Here is a 20,458-nt window from a genome sequence, read left to right on the forward strand (position 1 = left end):
TAGGAGGCGATGGAGAGGAGAGGAGGGGGAGTGGAGAGGAGAGGGGGGAAGGGGGAGAAGAGGTGGTGACCTAATGATGATGTAGATTTTAATACATGCTTCATATTTTATTCACCAGCTCACTATTTTCTCTCTCTGCGGCTAATATTTATAATTCTATTATATTGGGATGGAGTCAGAGAGGAGAAGGAGGGAGAGGACAGGAAAGGAAGCGAGAGGATAAAGGAGAGGAGAGGACAGGAGAGAGGAGGGGAGAGGACAGGAGAGAGGAGGGGAGAGGACAGGAGAAGAGGACAGGAGAGAGGAGGGGAGGAGAGGACAGCAGAGAGCAGGGGAGAGGACAAGAGAGAGGAGGGGAGAGGACAGCAGAGAGGAGGGGAGAGGACAGCAGAGAGGAGGGGAGAGGACAGGAGAGAGGAGGGGAGGAGAGGACAGCAGAGAGGAGGGGAGAGGACAGCAGAGAGGAGGGGAGAGGACAGCAGAGAGGACGGGAGAGGACAGGAGAGAGGAGGGGAGAGAACAGGAGAGGACAGGAGAGAACAGGAGAGAGGAGGAGAGAGAGGAGGGGAGAGTCCAGCAGAGAGAAGAGGAGAGGGCAGGAGAGAGGAGGGGAGAGGACAGCAGAGAGGAGGGGAGAGGACAGCAGAGAGGACGGGAGAGGACAGGAGAGAGGAGGGGAGAGAACAGGAGAGGACAGGAGAGAGGAGGGGAGAGAACAGGAGAGGACAGGAGAGAGGAGGGGAGAGGACAGGAGAGAGGAGGAGAGAGAGGAGGGGAGAGTCCAGCAGAGAGAAGAGGAGAGGGCAGGAGAGAGGAGGGGAGAGGACAGGAGAGAGGAGGGGAGAGGACAGCAGAGAGGACGGGAGAGGACAGGAGAGAGGAGGGGAGAGGACAGGAGAGAGGAGGGGAGAGGATAGGAGAGAGGAGGGGAGAGGGCAGGATAGAGGAGGGGAGAGGACAGCAGAGTGTAGGGGAGAGGACAGGAGAGAGGAGGGGAGGACATCAGAAGAAAGTTGGAAACAGGACGTCCCTTTGTTGAAGGACATAGTGTCTACATCACTTTGTTGAAGGACATGGTGTCTATGTCCCTTTTCCAATTATATTGTAGGTCCCATAAGGCTCTGGTCAAAAGGGTCTAAATAGGAATGAAGTTCAGTTTGGGACTTGAGACAGTGAGTAAATGCTGCTGTTAGAAGGTATTGAAACACACACACACACACACACACACACACACACACACACACACACACACACACACACACACACTGCTGTTAGGAGGTATTGAAACACTTACACACACACAGACACACAGACAGACACACACAGACACACACAGAGACACACACACACACACACACACACACACACACACACACACACACACTGCTGTGACGAAGGGCATCAGTTGCTGTGTGTGTGGATGGGGAGGGAATGATTCATGTGATGCAATGCTGAAACACACTGGTCTATTTAAATAACGGGTTACTTAGAGAGGTTCTACAATATTGCCTATATAGAGGAGGAAGAGCCCTATATGTTCAGTTTCTACACACCTATGGAGCCCAAAGTAGTGCACTTTATAGGGAAGTGGTATTTAAATCTTACGCTAGGAGGGCTGGAGTACTGCCGGTAGATACGGAGACACTGAGACCAGGACACGACGTAGTTACTTGTACGTCTGGGAACCGACTGAACTATCAGCCTGGGATACGGAGACACTGAGACCAGGACACAACGTAGTTACTTGTACGTCTGGGAACCGACTGAACTATCAGCCTGGGATACGGAGACACTGAGACCAGGACACGACGTAGTTACTTGTACGTCTGGGAACCGACTGAACTATCAGCCTGGGATACGGAGACACTGAGACCAGGACACAACGTAGTTACTTGTACGTCCTGGTAACCGATTGAACTATCAGCCTGGGATACGGAGACACTGAGACCAGGACACAACGTAGTTACTTGTACGTCTGGGAACCGACTGAACTATCAGCCTGGGATACGGAGACACTGAGACCAGGACACGACGTAGTTACTTGTACGTCTGGGAACCGACTGAACTATCAGCCTGGGATACGGAGACACTGAGACCAGGACACAACGTAGTTACTTGTACGTCTTGGAACCGACTGAACTATCAGCCTGGGATACGGAGACACTGAGACCAGGACACGACGTAGTTACTTGTACGTCTGGGAACCGACTGAACTATCAGCCTGGGATACGGAGACACTGAGACCAGGACACGACGTAGTTACTTGTACGTCTGGGAATCGACTGAACTATCAGCCTGGGATACGGAGACACTGAGACCAGGACAAGACGTAGTTACTTGTACGTCTGGGAACCGACTGAACTATCAGCCTGGGATACGGAGACACTGAGACCAGGACACAACGTAGTTACTTGTACGTCTGGGAACCGACTGAACTATCAGCCTGGGATACGGAGACACGGAGACCAGGACACGACGTAGTTACTTGTACGTCTGGGAACCGACTGAACTATCAGCCTGGGATACGGAGACACTGAGACCAGGACACGACGTAGTTACTTGTACGTCTGGGAACCGACTGAACTATCAGCCTGGGATACGGAGACACTGAGACCAGGACACGACGTAGTTACTTGTACGTCTGGGAACCAACTGAACTATCAGCCTGGGATACGGAGACACTGAGACCAGGACACAACGTAGATACTTGTACGTTGGGGAACCGTGAAAGTTATTTAAGATACTCTTCAGAGAGGTAGAGTTTTGGATGTTTTCTGAAGATGGGCAGGGACTCTGCTGTCCTAGCTTCAGGGGGAAGCTGGTTCCACCATTGGGGTGCCAGGACAGGGAAATGCTTTGACTGGGCTGAGTGGGAGGGGTGGGAGGGAGGGGTGGGAGGGCCAAGAGACCCGTGGCGGAACGGAGTGCTCAGGTTGGGATGTAGGGTTTGAGCATAGGCTGAAGGGTAGGGAGGAGCAGTTCCTCTTGACGCTCCGCAGGCAAGTACCGTTGTCTTGAAGATGATGCAATCTTCGATTGGAAGCCAGTGGATTGTGAGGAAGAGTGGGGTCACATAGGATTCTGGATAAATTGCAGGGGTTGTATGGGACAAGCGGGGAGCCCAGCCAACAGAGAGTTGCAGTAGTCCAGACGGGAGATGACAAGTGCCTGGATTAGAACCTGCTCCACTTCCTGTGTGAGGAAAGGTCGTACTCTAAGGATATTCCTCTTCCTGTGTGAGGTAGGGTCCTACTCTACGGATGTTCCTCTTCCTGTGTGAGGTAGGGTCCTATCCTACGGATGTTCCTCTTCCTGTGTGAGGTAGGGTCGTACTCTACGGATGTTCTTCTTCCTGTGTGAGGTAGGGTCGTACTCTACGGATGTTGTAGAGCATTAACCTGCAGGAGTGAGTCACTGCTTTGATGTTTGCAGAGAACGACAGGATGTTGGCCAGGGTCACACCAAGGTTATATAGTACACTACAGTACAGTACACTACAGTACACTACATTATAGTACAACACACTACACTACAGTACAGTACACTACATTACAGCACACTACATTATAGTACAGTACACTGCAGTACACTACTTTATAGTACAGTACACTACATTATAGTACAGGACACTACAGTATAGTACAGCACACTACATTATAGTACAGTACACGACATTATAGTACAGTACACTGCAGTACACTACTTTATAGTACAGTACACTACATTATAGTACAGGACACTACATTATAGTACAGCACACCACATTATAGTACAGTACACTACAGTACACTACATTATAGTACAGCACACTACATTATAGTACAGTACACTACATTAGAGTACAGCACACTACAGTACAGTACAGCACACTACATTATAGTACAGTACACTACAGTACAGTACAGTACACTACAGCACACTACAGTATAGTACACTACAGTATAGTAAACTATAGTACAGTATAGCACACTACAGTATACTACATTATAGTACAGTACACCACAGTATAGTAAACTATAGTACAGTATAGTACACTGCAGTACAGTATAGTACAGTATAGTACGCTACAGTACACTACATGACAGTACAGTACACTACATGACAGTACAGTGCACTGCATTATAGTACAGTACACTACAGTATAGTACACTACAGTACACTACATTATAGTACAGTAGACTACAGTATAGTAAATAAAATCAAATGTATTTATATAGCCCTTCTTACATCAGCTGATATCTCAAAGTGCTGTACAGAAACGCAGCCTAAAACCCCAAACAGCAAGCAATGCAGGTGTAGAAGCACGTTGGCTAGGAGAAACTCCCTAGAAAGGCCAAAACCTAGAAACCTAGAGAGGAACCCGGCTATGAGGGGTGACCCACTTCTGGCTGTGTCGGGTGGAGATTATAACAGAACATGGCCAAGATGTTAAAATGTTCATAAATGACCAGCATGGTCAATTAATAATAATCACAGTAGTTGTCGAGGGTGCAGCAAGTCAGCACCTCAGGTGCTGAACTGTTGAAACTGGAGCAGCAGCACGGTCAGGTGGACTGGGGACAGCAAGGAGTCATCATGTCAGGTAGTCCTGAGGCATGGTCCTAGGGCTCCGGTCCTCCGAGAGAGAAAGAAAGAGAGAAGGAGAGAATTAGAGAAAGCACACTTAAATTCACACAGGACACCGAATAGGACAGGAGAAGTACTCCAGATATAACAAACTGACCCTAGCCCCCCAACACATAAACTACTGCAGCATAAATACTGGAGGCTGAGACAGGAGGGGTCAGGAGACACTGTGGCCCCATCTGATGATACCCCCGGACAGGAACAAACAGGAAGGGTATAACCCCACCCACTTTGCCAAAGCACAGCCCCCACACCACTAGAGTGATATCTTCAATCACCAACTTACCATCCTGAGACAAGTTTTGAGTATAGCCCACAAAGATCTCCACCACGGCACAATCCAAGGGGGGGGGGGGGGGGGGGGGGGGGGGGGGGGGGGGGGGGGGGGCGCCAACCCAGACAGGATGACCACATCAGTGAATCAACCCACTCAGGTGACGCACCCCCTCCAGGGACGGTATGAGAGAGCCCCAGTAAGCCAGTGACTCAGCCCCTGTAAAAGGGTTAGAGGCAGAGAATCCCAGTGGTAAGAGGGGAACCGGCCAGGCAGAGACAGCAAGGGCGGTTCGTTGCTCCAGGGCCTTTCCGTTCACCTTCACACTCCTGGGCCAGGAGTGTACACTATAGTACAGTATAGTACACTACACTACACCACAGTATAGTACACTACAGTACACCACAGTATAGTACACTATAGTACATTATAGTACTCTAAAGTATAGAACACTACAGCTTGGGGCGGCAGGGTAGCCTAGTGGTTAGAGCGGTTGGTCAGTAACCGAAAGGTTACTGTTCGAACCCCCAAGCTGACAAGGTACAAATCTGTCGTTCTGCCCCTGAACAAGGCAGTTAACCCACTGTTCCTAGGCCGTCATTGAAAATAGCCTAGTTAAATAAAGGTAAAATATAGTACACTATAGTACACTACATAGTACAGTATAGTACACTACAGTATACAACATTATAGTACAGTACAATACACTACTTTATAATACACTACAAAATAATACATTACAGTACACTACAGATTAGTACACTATAGTACACTATAGTACAGTATATTACAGATTAGTACAGTACAGTACACTATATTATATTATAGTATGTATATTACATATAGTGTAATATAGTGTATAGTGTAATATAGTATAATATAGTATACTATAATACTATAATATAATATAGTGTACTATACTGTACTATAATATAGTGTACTGTACTGTACTATAGTGTACAGTATATTACAGTATATTACACTATGCTATAGTACAGTATATTACAGTATATTACACTATATCACACTATGCTAGTACAGTAGACACCCCAACCTATCAATATGGCCTGTATAATGCAGTTAGCCTGTGGTTGCAGCAGGCAGGGGAATCAATGCTAAAGCACTTTGTTGCAAATCCCTGTTCACCTGCTGTACTGTAGATAAGACTTAGACTACTGCTGATGTAGGTGCTGCTCCCTCCCCTCTTCCTTCCTTTCAGTGGTTTATTGGTCCTATCTAATAAAGTATTTGTAGTAAATATTGAATGAAATCCATTCCATGTTTAGAGTAGCAGACGCTTGTGTTTTGTTATGGATCTGTAGTTACTTTTGTTGGTTCCCCAGGGACCCATCCAGCCTGTCTCTCCCTTCCATCACTCAGACACCAGGCTGTGAGCAGAGTCAGAGCTCATTCTAAATCACATCCTATTGCACTATTTTTCAAGAGTGCTCATAAAGATACGTTTTAACTTTTATTTATTCAGGGTAGCCCAATTTGAGACCAGGGCCTCATTCCCAGTCGTGCCCTGAGTACAAACATTTTGTCACAACAGGAAGAAGAATTTACATCAAAACTAAACAAGAAGAATACAATTAACCACCAGGCACAACCTCAACAATAAACCACTGACTGATGCCGGTCGTTGCTGTGCCGTTTCAGATGAGGGAGGGCAATTTAAAAAAAACAATTATGAGCATGACCTTATTTCTATTACAGCATATTGGATGACTGTCATTCATATTTTTTATTTAAAAATATATTGGAGTAAGATCATTTATTTATTTCAGGATATGTATACCAAGTATATCCACATCACCATCAGACCATTTTATTGGTAAACTACACAGTAATGTCAAATTTGTATTTTTCCAGTGATCCAGTAGAGTTGAGGCTGTGGAACGATTCAGATTGTGGATTTAAAAGAAAACATGAATCCACAGCGTACACCTTTGTTTCTAAGTCCTGTATTTCTAATCCCTAGATATTATTGTTGGATCTGATTTTAATAGCTAACTTTTTAATGGAAATAATACATATATATGCTGATAGAGGACAACCTTGTTTACTCCTCTTGACAGTTTAAAGGGATTGGCATCCCGCTAGCGGGACAACTTCCGGTGAAACTAGAGTGCGTGCAATTCAAATAAAATAATCATTAAAATTATGGATATTAAACATTTAGGTACATACAAGTGTTTTATATCAGTTGAAAGCTTAAATTCTTGTAAATCTAACTGCACTGTCCGAGTTACAGTAGCTATTACAGCCAAAGCATGCCATGCGATTGTTTCAGGATGGCGCCTTACATCAAAATATTTTTCCACCGGCACAAGTTTCATAAATTCACAAATAGCAATTAAATATTCACTTACTTTTTGAAAATCTATTTGAAAATCTTCCTCTGAATAGTCATCCAAAGATCCCAGCTATAACATGTAGTGTTGTTTTGTTCGATAAAATTGTTTATATCCCAAAAAGTCAGTTTAGTTGGCGCCATCGATTTGAGTAATCCACTCGTTCAACATGCAGAGAAAAGATTCCGAAAATCTACCCCTAAACTCCTCAGATACCCTAAAATATAATCAAACTATAATATTTCTTACGGAAAGAAGTATGTTCAATAGGAAACCGATTTTAGCAGGTGTGTCTTGTCTATATAACATGAATTTCCAAGACATTGTCCCTGTACTAAAACTGATATTTCTTATTTGTTTTGGAAGTTACAAGCCTGAAACCTTGAACATAGACTGCTGACACACTGTGGAAGGAATTGCATCCTGGGAGCTAGAATTCAGTATGCCACTATACTTTCCATTGTAAGACCATGGTCTCTCAAACAAAAAATATCTTGGTTGTTTTTATTTGGATTTTCTCCTACCATATCTGTTGTGTTATAGTCTCTTACATTATTTTAACATTTCTACAAACTTCAAAGTGTTTTATTTCCAATGGTACAAATTATATGTATATCCTGGCTTCAGGGCCTAAGTAACAGGCAGTTTACTTTGGGCACTGTCAGTCAGGCGGAAATTGAGAAAAAAGGGGCCTCACCCTAGTTAAAACTTTCTGAGAAGTAGCATCCCTCTGCTTGAGCAGGGTGTTTCAGTAGGCTAAACTAGCAAGCTGTGTAAGGGAAACTGAAAGTGAAAAAAAAACAAGATCTCTCTATTTCTCTCTCGCTTCTCCTTCATTTTGGAAGAAATGAATTTGTTCAAAACTGTTCAACTTTCTCTCTCTTTGAGTCAACTACTATCTTTCTCTCTCTTTGAGTCAACTACTCACCACATTTTATGCACTGCAGTGCTAGCTAGCTGTAGCTTATGCTTTCATTACTAGATTAATTATCTGATCCTTTGATTGGGGAGACAACAAATCAGTTCATGCTGCAAGAACTCTGATGGGTTGGAGGAGGTCCTCCTAGGTTTTGTATCAAAGTCAATGTGCTCAGAGGAAGAGGGAAGCTAGCTGTTCACCATGGTGCTACCAAACAGAGTGCTGTTAAGGCTTCTGTAGAACTACTGTAGAACTTCTTTGCCAAATAGTGTTTTAATCAATTATTTGGTGACGTGATTATATTTAGGGTAGCTTTATCTATTTGTTTCACAATTTTTATTGTTATGGTCCTCCACTTCCTCCTCTGAGGAGCCTCCACTGAACTACAATCAATCGAGAAAAAAAATGAAATTCTCAATGAATTCATTCAACACCAGAGTCGTAAACTGCCCTAGTGGCATCAGGGAATCAAGATACAAGGATTTTTGTAGGTTATTCCAACAGTGGGTGGCACTAAAACTAAAGGAGGATTTAACTAAATTGGTCGAGACCATAGTGACCTCAAGAGTTAACCAATCCTGCGAGTAGCTTTGGTAGCTAATTGTTTTATTCATAAGTATTAGGGTTTAGGGCACATCCCAAGTTGACTGTTCTCTAACAGGTCTGGACCACAGAAACAGATATGATTCCCAGAATATTGATTGGTCATTATAGAGCCTGTCGCTGAAGAGATTCAACATGTTCCTATTACAGATTACAAGGTCTCTCTCTCTTTCTCTCTCTGTACCTCTCTCAATTCAATTTAATTCAAGGGGCTTTATTGGCATGGGAAACATGTGTTAACATTGCCAAAGCAAGTGAGGTCTCCCTCTCTCTCTCTCTCTCTCTCTCTCTCTCTCTCTTTCAATTCAATTAGATTCAATTAGCTTTATTTGCATGACTAAACAATGTACATATGTGACCGACCGGCTCGATTTGGTTTTATGCAGCAAAATTAGTGTTTTTTTTTACATTGGATAAAAGTATGGACTCAGAGATAAAACATTGTTTGTCATACACTACAGTTGAGGAACAATGGGAAAGTCATTCTGCTTTGAAAGTTGCTAAACTTGTAACCCCACTTTTGAGAAAATGTCCCTGGAATGTTTTGGTACCTCCTGGAGAGCTCTTCTTTGTCTACACCCATTCATCATCGTTTACACCCTCTTAAGCCTTAGCCCCACCCACATCTTTAAGGATTCACATATGAGGCCATGTGCTAAACAGAGTGAGTACAGTAGTGTACTAAACAATCAAAGATTTCGACACTAAAGGCTAGTTTATGCTACGTCCATTGAGATGTCTGTATACAGTTGTCGCAGTGACATCATGAACATTCTATTGTCGCCCAACATAAAACTTGTTGTTGTTGTTATGAAAAGTATAAACACAAAAATGACAGGCTGTGTGACATCAGCAGCCTGGTGGTCCAAAATAACATGAGTGTTGTATTTTAACACCAATAATCCCAATCTGATTTGGGGAAGAAATGACAAGCCCCAGGACCAGCTCGATGAGGTGAGTCTTTTCTTTGCTCAGCTCTTGGCATTGCAGGGCTTGGTAATGATATGAGAGGGGGCCACTGTATTTTAGATGTTTCCAAAACTTAATTGCAATTTTTTGAGTTTTCATTATTAGTGGTTATTTGCCTAATTATGTCCTGCATGTCAAGGCTCAGGAGAAGACCCAGATGCAGACAGTTTCTAAGTAACACAGTTTGTTACTCAAACAGCAGGTCAAGGGCAGGCAGAGGTCAGTAGTTCAGTGCAGAGTCTGAAAGATACAGAATGGCAGGGTCAGGGTAGGCAGAACGGTGACAGACAGGAGCAGAATGGCAGGGTCAGGGTAGGCAGAACGGAGACAGACAGGAGCAGAATGGCAGGGTCAGGGTAGGCAGAACGGAGACAGACAGGAGCAGAATGGCAGGTCAGGGTAGGCAGAACGGTCAAAATCGGGAAAGCTAGAAAACAGGAACCAGAGACAGACAGGAGCACGCTGGTAGGCTTGTCGAAACAAAACGAACTGACAACAGACTAACTGAGAACACAGGTATAAGTACACTGGGGATAATGGGGAAGAAGGGTGACACCTGGAGAGAGGTGGAGATAAGCACAAAGACAGGTGAAACAGATCAGGGTGAGACGCTGCATGCATTGTTTGGAGTTTTCCTCTGAACATGTAGGAGAATCTTACAGAACTCTGCATGCAGGGTTTAAATGGGGTGTTTGTCCCATTGGGTGAAATCTTGTTTTGCAAGTGGACCCCACAACTTGTTGCCATGAAGTGCAATTGGTTCAATGACACATTCAATTACTTTTAGACATATTTTTTAAATTAAATTTGAATTGTTTGGTTAATGGCGTGCTTTCTCTCTCAGTTCATTCACTGCCTCATTAAGGTGTCCAGTTGAGCTTATTTTAAATCTGAGTAATTGTAGTGTGTGCAGGACTCTATATACAGTATTTTGTACCAATTGAGAAGTTGGTCTAATTCCCTGAGATCTGGATCTTCTCTGGAAAATTGTATTTTGGGGCTTTTAATGCGAGGTCTGGCAGTACTGCTCTAGCAGGTCCAGGCTCTGCTGTAGGCCATGTGATGTGGGTGACAGCAGGCACAGGTCATCTGCGAAGAGCAGGCATGTAACCTCTGAATTGTGGAGACTAACACAAGGGCCTGAGTATTTTTCTCTTTTTTTTTCTAGAATAGTGGCCAATTTGTTGATGTAAATATTGAAGAGCGTATGGCTCAGATTGCAGCCCTGACGAAGGCCCAGGCCCTGGTTATTGAATTATGTTATTTTCTTGCCATTTCTTCCCCAAATCAAATCAGATCAAATTCTATTTGTCACATGCCCCGAATACAACAGGGTAAACCTTACAGTAAAACGCTTACTTACAAGTTCTTAACCAACAATGCAGTTTTAAGAAAAATAAGAGGTAAGAAAAATATTTACCACATTTTATTTTTTTATTTCAACTTTATTTAACCAGGTAGGCTAGTTGAGAACACCTTTATTTAACCAGGTAGGCTAGTTGAGAACACCTTTATTTAACCAGGTAGGCTAGTTGAGAACACCTTTATTTAACCAGGTAGGCTAGTTGAGAACAAGTTCTCATTTGCAACTGCGACCTGGCCAAGATAAAGCAAAGCAGTTCGACACATACAACAACACAGAGTTACACATGGAATAAACAAACATACAGTCAATAATACAGTAGAAAGTATCTATATACAGTGTGAGCATATGTGGTAAGATTAAGAAGGCAAGGAAATAAATAGGCCATAGTGGCAAAATAATTACAATTTAACAATTAAACACTGGAGTGATAGATGTGCAGAAGATGAATGTGCGATACCAGGGTGCAAAAGAGCACAACAAAAAATAACAATATGGGGATGATGTAGTTGGATGGGCTATTTACAGATGGGCTATTTACAGATGGGCTATGTACAGGGGCAATGATCGGTAAGCAGCTCTGACAGCTGATGCTTGAAGTTAGTGAGGGAGACATAAGACTCCAGCTTCAGTGATTTTTGCAATTCGTTCCAGTCATTTGCAGCAGAGAACTGGAAGTAAAGGCGGCCAAAGAGGTGTTGGCTTTGGGGATGACCAGTGAAATATACCTGCTGGAGCGCGTGCTACGGGTGGGTGTTGCTATGGTGACCAGTGAGCTGAGATAAGGCTGGGTTTTACCTAGCAAAGACTTTTATAGATGACCTGGAGCCAGTGGGTTTGGCGACGAATATGAAGCGAGGGCCAGGCAACGAAAGCATACAGGTTGCAGTGGTGGGTAGTCTATGGAGCTTTGGTGACAAAATGGATGGCACTGTGATAGACTACATACAATTTGCTGAGAAGTGTGTTGGAGGCTATTTTGTAAATGACATTGCCCAAGTCAAGGATCGGTATGATAGTCAGTTTTACGAGGGTGTGTTTGGCAGCGTGAGTGAAGGCTGCTTTGTTGCAAAATAGGAATCCGATTCTAGATTTAATTTTGGATTGGATATGCTTAACCAGTTGCGGCGAGCAAACCCGGATCCGGGATCCTATTTATAGACCTAAGCACATTACCATAACGCAACGTTAACTATTCATGAAAATCGCAAATGAAATGAAATAAATATGCTAGCTCTCAAGCTTAGCCTTTTGTTAACAACACTGTCATCTCAGATTTTCAAAATATGCTTTTCAACCATAGCAAAACAAGCATTTGTGTAAGAGTATTGATACCTAGCGTAGCATTTAGCGTAGCATTTAGCATAGCATTCAGCATGCAACATTTTCACAAAAACAAGAAAAGCCTTCAAATAAAATAATTTACCTTTGAAGAACTTCCGATGTTTTCAATGAGGACACTCTCAGTTAGATAGCAAATGCTCAGTTTTTCCAAAAAGATTCTTTGTGTATTAGAAATCGCTCCGTTTTGTACATCACGTTTGGCTACCAAAAAAACCTGTATCCAGGAGTGTATTTATCCCGGCAAGCTCATTAGCATAACGCAACGTTAACTATTCATGAAAATCGCAAATGAAATGAAATAAATATGCTAGCTCTCAAGCTTAGCATTTTGTTAACAACACTGTCATCTCAGATTTTCAAAATATGCTTCTCAACCATAGGAAAACAATCATTTGTGTAACAGTATTCATAGCTAGCGTAGCATTTAGCGTTAGCGTTAGCATTCAGCAGGCAACATTTTCACAAAAACAAGAAAAGCATTCAAATAAAATAATTTACCTTTAGATGTTTTCAATGAGGAGACTCTGTTAGATAGCAAATGTTCAGTTTTTCCTGAAAGATTATTTGTTTAGGAGAAATCGCTCCGTTTGGTGCGTCACGTTTGGCTACCAAAAAACCCAGAAAATCCAGTCATCAAAACGGCGAACTTTTTTCCAAATTAACTCCATAATATCGACTGAAACATGGCAAACGTTGTTTAGAACCAATCCTCAAGGTGTTTTTCACATATCTCTTCGATGATATATCGTGTGCTTTCTGTTCTGAATCCCAGGAGAAAATGCCCGCAGCTGAAGATTACGCACCAATTTAGACAAAGGACACCGGGCGGACCCCTGGAAAATGTAGTCTCTTATGGCCAATCTTCCAATGATATGCCTACAAATACGTCACAATGCTGCAGACATCTTGAAGAAACGACAGAAAGCGCAGGCTCGTTCCTGGTGCATTCACAGCCATATAAGGAGACATTGGAAAACAGAGCTTCAGAAATTCTGCTCATTTCCTGTTTGAAGTGTCATCTTGGTTTCGCCTGTAGCATGAGTTCTGTGGCACTCACAGATAATATCTTTGCAGTTTTGGAAACGTTTTTGAAAAAGCTAGCCTTTGCTTTCCTAACTGCGTGGGTATATTGTTTCCTAACTTCACTGAAAAGTTGCACATCACGGGGGCTATTCAATGCTAATGCAGAATGCCACATGATGTTTTTGTGCTGGTCAAGGGCAGTCAGCTCTGGAGAGAACCAAGGGCTATATCTGTTCTTAGTTCTAAATTTTTTGAATGGGGCATGCTTTTTTAAGATGATGAGGGAAGTACTTTTAAAGAATAACCCGGCATCCTCTATGGACGGAATGAGGTCCATATCCTTTCAGGATACCCGGGCCAGGTCGATTAGAAAGGCCTGCTCGCTGAAGTGTTTTAGGGAGCGTTTGACGGTGAGGGTGGTCATTTGACCACGGACCCATTACGGACGCAGTCAATGAGGCAGTGATCGCTGAGATCCAGGTTGAAGACAGCAGAGGTATGTTTACAGATTTAGTGTTGTACCTGGTATGTTCCTTGGTAATTTGTGTGAGATTGAGGGCATCTAGCTTAGATTGTAGGATGGCCTGGGTGTTAAGCATATCCCAGTTTAGGTCACCTAACAGAACAAACTCTGAAGATAAATGGAGGGCAATTAATTCACATATGGTGTCCAGGGCACAGCTGTGGGCTGACAGGGGTCTATAACAAGCGGCAACAGTGAGAGACTTATTTCTGGAAAGGTGGATTTAAAAAAAGTAGAAGCTCGAACTGTTTGGGGATAGACCTGTATAGCATGACAGAACTCTGCAGGCTATCTCTGCAGTAGTTTGCAACTCCACCCTCTTTGGCAGTTCTATCTTGGTGGAAAATGTTGTAGTTGGGGATGGAAATTTCCGAATTTTTGTTTGCCTTCCTAAGCCGGGATTCAGACACGGCTAGGACATCAGGGTTGGCAGAGTGTGCTAAAGCAGTGAATAAAACAAACTTAGGGAGTAGGCTTCTAATAACATGCATGAAACCAAGGCTTTTACTGTTACAGATGTCAACAAATTATAGCGCCTGGGGAATAGGAGTGGAACTGGGGGCTACAGGGACTGGGTTAACCTCTACATCACCAGAGGAACAGAGGCGGAGTAGGATAAGGGTACTGCTAAAGGCTATAAGAACTGGTTTTCTAGTGCATTGGGGACAGAGAATAAAAGGAGCAGATTTCTGGGCGTGGTAGAATAGATTCAGGGCATAATGTACAGACAATGGTATAATAGGATGTGAGTACAGTGGAGGTAAACCTAAGTGTTGAGTGACGATGAGAGAGGTTTTGTCTCTGGTGGCGTCAGTTAAGCCAGGTGAGGTCTCCGCATATGTGTGGGGTGGGACAAAAGAGCTTTATAAGGCATTTTGAGCAGGCCTGAGGGCTCTACAGTGAAATAGAACAATAAGAACTAGCAAAGACAGCAGTAGACGAGGCATATTGACATTAGAGAGAGGCATAAAGCAATCACAGGTGTTGCTCAGGAGAGCTAAGACAACAATGGCTAAATGGCGATGAATGGGCAGAGCGGGTCAGTTAGGCACATATAGGACCTGAGTTCGGGGCTGGGTCCGACAGGTAAACAAAATGAGGTACCGTGTTGTTGAAACAGTCCAGGGGGCATCAGCTGTGTAGCCGAGTGATCATAGGGTCAAAAGAGCAGCAATAGGTGAGTCAGGGTGTCACTACTACGCTAGGTGAGCAGGACACAGCGTTCAGAAAGCTAGCGGGCCGGCGACATTGTAACAGAATAGCCTGTTGAGACCACATCGGGCGATCACGTCGGCAGTCCAGTCTTGATGGATCGGCGGGGCTCCGTGTCGATAATAAGGGTCCAGGCCAATTGGCAAAGGAGGTATTGTAGCCCTAGAATTAGCTGGTATATGGGCCTAGCTCGACGCTAGCTCAAGGCTAGCTGGTGCTTGCTTCGGGACCGTTAGCTAATAGTAGCCACACGTTTGCAGCTAGCTAGCTGCGATGATCCGGTGTAATGATCCAGAGCGGCAGGAATCCGGTGATGTGGTAGAGAGAAGCAGTCCGATATGCTCTGGGTTGATATCGCACTGTGCAGACTGGTAGGTTTTGTCCGAGCTAAGGCTGGCTGGTGACTGAGAAAAAGGTGAAGACCGCTAGCCGTGGCTAACAAAGGCTAGTAGCTAGTTAGCTGGCTTGACCCTGATGGAAGTTCTAGTTTTAAGGAATACAACTTGCAGATCCGTACCACATTGGGTGAGGCAGGTTGCAGGAAAGTATATTTAGTTCGTAGATAGAAAGTGAGATTAAGTTATATACGAAAAATACTGGCTATTTACACGGGATAAGACACGGGATAGGACACGGGATAAGACACGGGATAAGACACGGGATAAGACACGGGATAAGACAAAGACAAACACACACGTCCTACTGCTACGCCATCTTGGGTTTATACGATATTCCGAGTATCCATGTGATTAGCTGTTCAGCAGCCTTATGGCTTGGGGGTAGCAGCTGTTCAGCAGCCTTATGGCTTGGGGGTAGCAGCTGTTCAGCAGCCTTATGGCTTGGGGGTAGCAGCTGTTCAGCAGCCTTATGGCTTGGGGGTAGCAGCTGTTCAGCAGCCTTATGGCTTGGGGGTAGCAGCTGTTCAGCAGCCTTATGGCTTGGGGGTAGCAGCTGTTCAGCAGCCTTATGGCTTGGGGGTAGCAGCTGTTCAGCAGCCTTATGGCTTGGGGGTAGCAGCTGTTCAGCAGTCTTATGGATTGGGGGTAGCAGCTGTTCAGCAGTCTTATGGCTTGGGGGTAGCAGCTGTTCAGCAGTCTTATGGATTGGGGGTAGCAGCTGTTCAGCAGTCTTATAGATTGAGGGTAGAAGCTGTTCAGCAATGTTATGGATTGGGGGTAGAAGCTGTTCAGCAGTCTTTTGGATTTGGGGCAGAACCTGAAATGATTTAGGTTACCATCAGGCCCGCATGCTTTAAAAAATGTGAGTGCCTGAAATTTCTTATAGAGCTCCTGGTCAGCTCCTGGTCAGTAAATTTTTCTAATACATTGAACTTCTCATGAATTTGACATTGTTCTGCATTTGCATCAATTTGAACGATATTGTAGAGGGTTTTTAAATGGGTTGTCCGTATGTCCCCATTTTGTATCTCTAATTCCTCTAGTTTGAATTTTCTTTTAGGTTTTTCCAGTTTTGCCAGAAGTTGTTAGTGTCAGCTGCTTGCTGTTGTACTGTGCTTTTTTGGTTCTGAGAGTACGTTTATAGAGTTTTAAAGTCTCACAGTAATGAAGGTGTAATTCACCATTATTTGGGTCTCTGTGCTTTTGGTTTGATAGTGTTCTAAGTTTTTTCCTTATAATTTTACAGTCTGCATTGAACCAGTCTGTGGTCGTTTTTTGTTGTTGTTGAGGTAAACCAAGTAATATGTACATGTAGGTAGAGGTAAAGGGACTATGCATAGATAATTAACAGAGAGTAGCAGCAGCGTAAAAATTGGGGGTGGAGTGGGGACAATACAAATAGGTAGCCGTTTGATTAGCTGTTCAGCAGTCTTATGGCTTGGGGGTAGAAGCTGTTAAGAAGCCTTTTGGACCTAGACTTGGCGCTCTGGTACCGCCTGCTGTGCGGTAGCAGAGAAAACATTCTATGACACAGTAGGGTGGCTGGGGTCTTTGGCAATTTTTTGGGCCTTCCTCTGACACCGCCTAGTATATAGGTCCTGGATGGCAGGAAGCTTGGCCCCAGTGATGTGCTGGGCCATTCGCACTACCCTCTAACAGTTCCCTGTTAGTCCTATAGGTGATGCTGTGTTAAATCTGAGCTCTCTTCTCTTCCCTTCCTCTCCTCTCCTCCTCCCTCTCTCCTCTCAGTGATGGAGCAGCAGCAGGGGGAGGGTGCTCTGGGGGTTGTGGTCTCGGGGGTGCGGACCCCTCCCGTAAGGATGAACAGTAAACTGGCCAGTCTGGGGCGGATCTTTAAACCCTGGAAGTGGAGGAAAAAGAAGCAGCAGAACTCCTCAGGTGAGAGACCAAGATGGACACTTGACTTTTATCTAACGGAATGTAGGATGAACCTGCTGATATTGTTCTGTGTGTTTCAGCTGTAGAGAGGAAGGCAGCGGTACCACAGACCCCAGACCAACTGGTTAGGAGGGGCCTGGAGACCCCAGACCAACTGGTTAGGAGGGGCCTGGAGGGGACTGAGCCAGGTACACACACACACACACACACACACAGGTACACACACACACACAGGTACACACACAGGTACACACAAACACACGCACACACACACACACACACACACAGTAATAATAAAAAAGTTAATATTTTCATGCCGATAAACGTATAACTCCTGTGTGTGTTTGTTTGTGTGTGTTTGTTTGTGTTTGTGTTTGTGTGTGTGTGTTTAGACTGTTGTGAGGCGTGTGGGGGGGTAGAGGACCCTCCCAGCCAATCAGATGCAGAGGAGGAGGAACCTCTGGCTCCCCTGGCAACCACCTCAGAGGACCTGGTCAGCGACGAAGACAACCCCTCTACAGGTACGACCTCCGACCTCTAACCTCTGACCTCTTACCCCTCTAAAGGTAGGAAAAATGTCCCCCCAAAATTTGATTTAGGACTGCAGTGCAGTGTCGGCTGTTTTCGTGAACCTCTGCAGTCATATTATGTATGGCATCTTATAAAGGCACAATGATAGGAGATCAGAACCACAGTAAGCCAGCTGATTCATTTCAGATTCACAAGAAAACTTTTAATATCAATAATTTGACAGAGGACTGTGTTGTTGATGATGATATTGTTTGTTTCAGTGATGGACCTGACAGAGGATACTGTGATGGTGGCCGTCCCTAGCCAGAGTGAGGAGGGTGGAGAGGAGGATGCGTCCCTCTGTGAGTCCTGTGTGGACAATAATCTGGGACAGGCTGAGACAGGAGGGGGACAGGAGACACCCCACCCAATGGACCCACCATCCTGCCGGGCCGGCACCCCGCCACCCCCCAACCGGCCCAAACTACTGACCAGGCTGGGCAGTCTAGAGGGTAAGTCTCAAATCAGCTTCTAGCTAGCCTCTGTTACTGTCCTGTTAGCCTGCTAGCTAACGCTAAGAAGCCTCATACTGCTTAATACGGTCCAAGCTGGGCTGACAGGGGGTTAGGTTGAACTATCACAGATCATCATAGTATCTCATACCTCTCCACCAGGCTAGTATGTTTTATATATATATATATATATATATATATATATATATATATATATATATATATATATATATATATATATATATATACACACACACAGTGCATTCGGAAAGTATTCAGACCCTTTGACTCTGTCCACATTTTGTTACATTACAGCCTTATTCTAAAACGAAATAAATACTTTTTTGCCCTCATCAAAAAATAATACCCCATAATGACAAAGCAAAAACAGGTTTTGAGTCATTTTTGAAAAAACAAATTATAAATAAAATCACATTTACATAAGTATTCAGACCCTTTACTCAAGACTTTGTCGAAGCACCTTTGGCAGTGATTACAGCCTCAAGTCTTCTTGGGTATGACGCTACAAACTTGGCACACCTGTATTTGGGTAGTTTCTCCCATTCTTCTCTGCAGATCCTCTCAAGCTCTGTCAGATTGGATGGGGAGCGTTGCTGCACAGCTATTTTCTGGTCTCTCCAGAGATATTCGATCAGGTTCAAGTCCGGGCACTGGCTGGGCCACTCAAGGACATTCAGAGACTTGTCTTGGCTGTGTGCGTAGGGTTGTTGTCCTGTTGGAAGGTGAATCTTCGCCCCAGTCTGAGGTCCTGAGCACTCTGGAGCAGGTTTTTATCAAGGATCTCTCTGTACTTTGTTCCGTTCATCTTTCCCTTGATCCTGACTAGTCTCCTAGTCCCTGCTGCTGAAAAACATCCCCATAGAATGATGCTGTCACCACAATGCTTCACCGTAGGGATGGTGCCAGGTTTCCTCCAAACGTGATGCTTAGCATTCAGGCCCAAGGGTTCAATCTTGGTTTCATAGAAATGTATTTTATTTGTCATTTGCGCCAAATACAACAGGTGTACTGTGAAATGCTTACTTACAAGCCCTTAACAGACAATGCAGTTTGAAGAAAATAGAGATAAGTAATTGTTTATTAAATAAATTAAAGTATAAAATAAAACATTGAAAAAGGTAACAATAAAATAACAATAATGGATCTCTGTCAGAGTGACATCAGGTTCTTGCAGAGATGGTTGTCCTTCTGGAAGGTTCTCCCATATCCACAGAATAACTCTAGAGCTCTGTCAGAGTGACATCAGGTTCTTGGTTCGTTGTCTCTGATTGGGAATCATACTTAGGCTGCCTGTTTTTCCACCTTAGTTGTGGGTAGCTGTCTTTGTTAGTGGCCTGTATAGCCCTAGTGAGCTTCACGTTTGTTTTTTGTTGTTTCTTGTTTTGTTGGCAACATTTATAATAAAGTCAAATGTACGCTGACCACCCTGCACCTTGGTCCGGTCATTTCCACTACGGCGATTGTGACATCATCTCTGTGTAATATACAATCATTGTAAGGTCCTTCAGTCGAGCAGTGAATTTCAAACACAGATTCAACCACAAAGACCAAGGAGGTTTTCCTCGCAAGGTAGGGCAACTATTGGTAAAAAAAAATCAGACTTTCAATATCCCTTTGCGCATGTTGAAGTTATTTATTACACTTTGGATGATGTATCAATACACCCAGTCACTACAAAGATACAGGTGTCCTTCCTAACTCAGTTACCAGAGTGGAAGCAAACCATGAGGCCAATGGTGACTTTTGGTTGAAGATATCCCTCTAGTGGTGTGGGGGCTGTGCTTTGGCAAAGTGGGTGTGGTTATATCCTTCCTGTTTGGCCCTGTCCGGGGGTGTCCTCGGAATGGGCCACAGTGTCTCCTGACCCCTCCTGTCTCAGCCTCCAGTATTTATGCTGCAGTAGTAGTT

General features: G+C 44.2%; 1 protein-coding gene across 2 annotated transcripts in view; it reads left to right on the plus strand.

The window, feature by feature from the left end:
• The window catches only part of LOC110494855 (phosphatase and actin regulator 3-like), an 82,796-nt gene that overhangs the window by 15,311 nt on the left and 47,027 nt on the right, over positions 1-20,458 (plus strand). For both annotated transcript variants that reach the window (XM_036950993.1, XM_036950992.1), the window contains exons 2-5: positions 17,358-17,507; positions 17,588-17,695; positions 17,900-18,028; positions 18,299-18,529. In XM_036950993.1, the coding sequence (XP_036806888.1) occupies positions 17,358-17,507; positions 17,588-17,695; positions 17,900-18,028; positions 18,299-18,529 (618 nt within the window). The remainder of the gene's footprint in view (positions 1-17,357; positions 17,508-17,587; positions 17,696-17,899; positions 18,029-18,298; positions 18,530-20,458) is intronic.

This window comes from Oncorhynchus mykiss, chromosome 17 (genome assembly GCF_013265735.2).
Source record: "Oncorhynchus mykiss isolate Arlee chromosome 17, USDA_OmykA_1.1, whole genome shotgun sequence".
Taxonomy (NCBI): domain Eukaryota; kingdom Metazoa; phylum Chordata; class Actinopteri; order Salmoniformes; family Salmonidae; genus Oncorhynchus; species Oncorhynchus mykiss.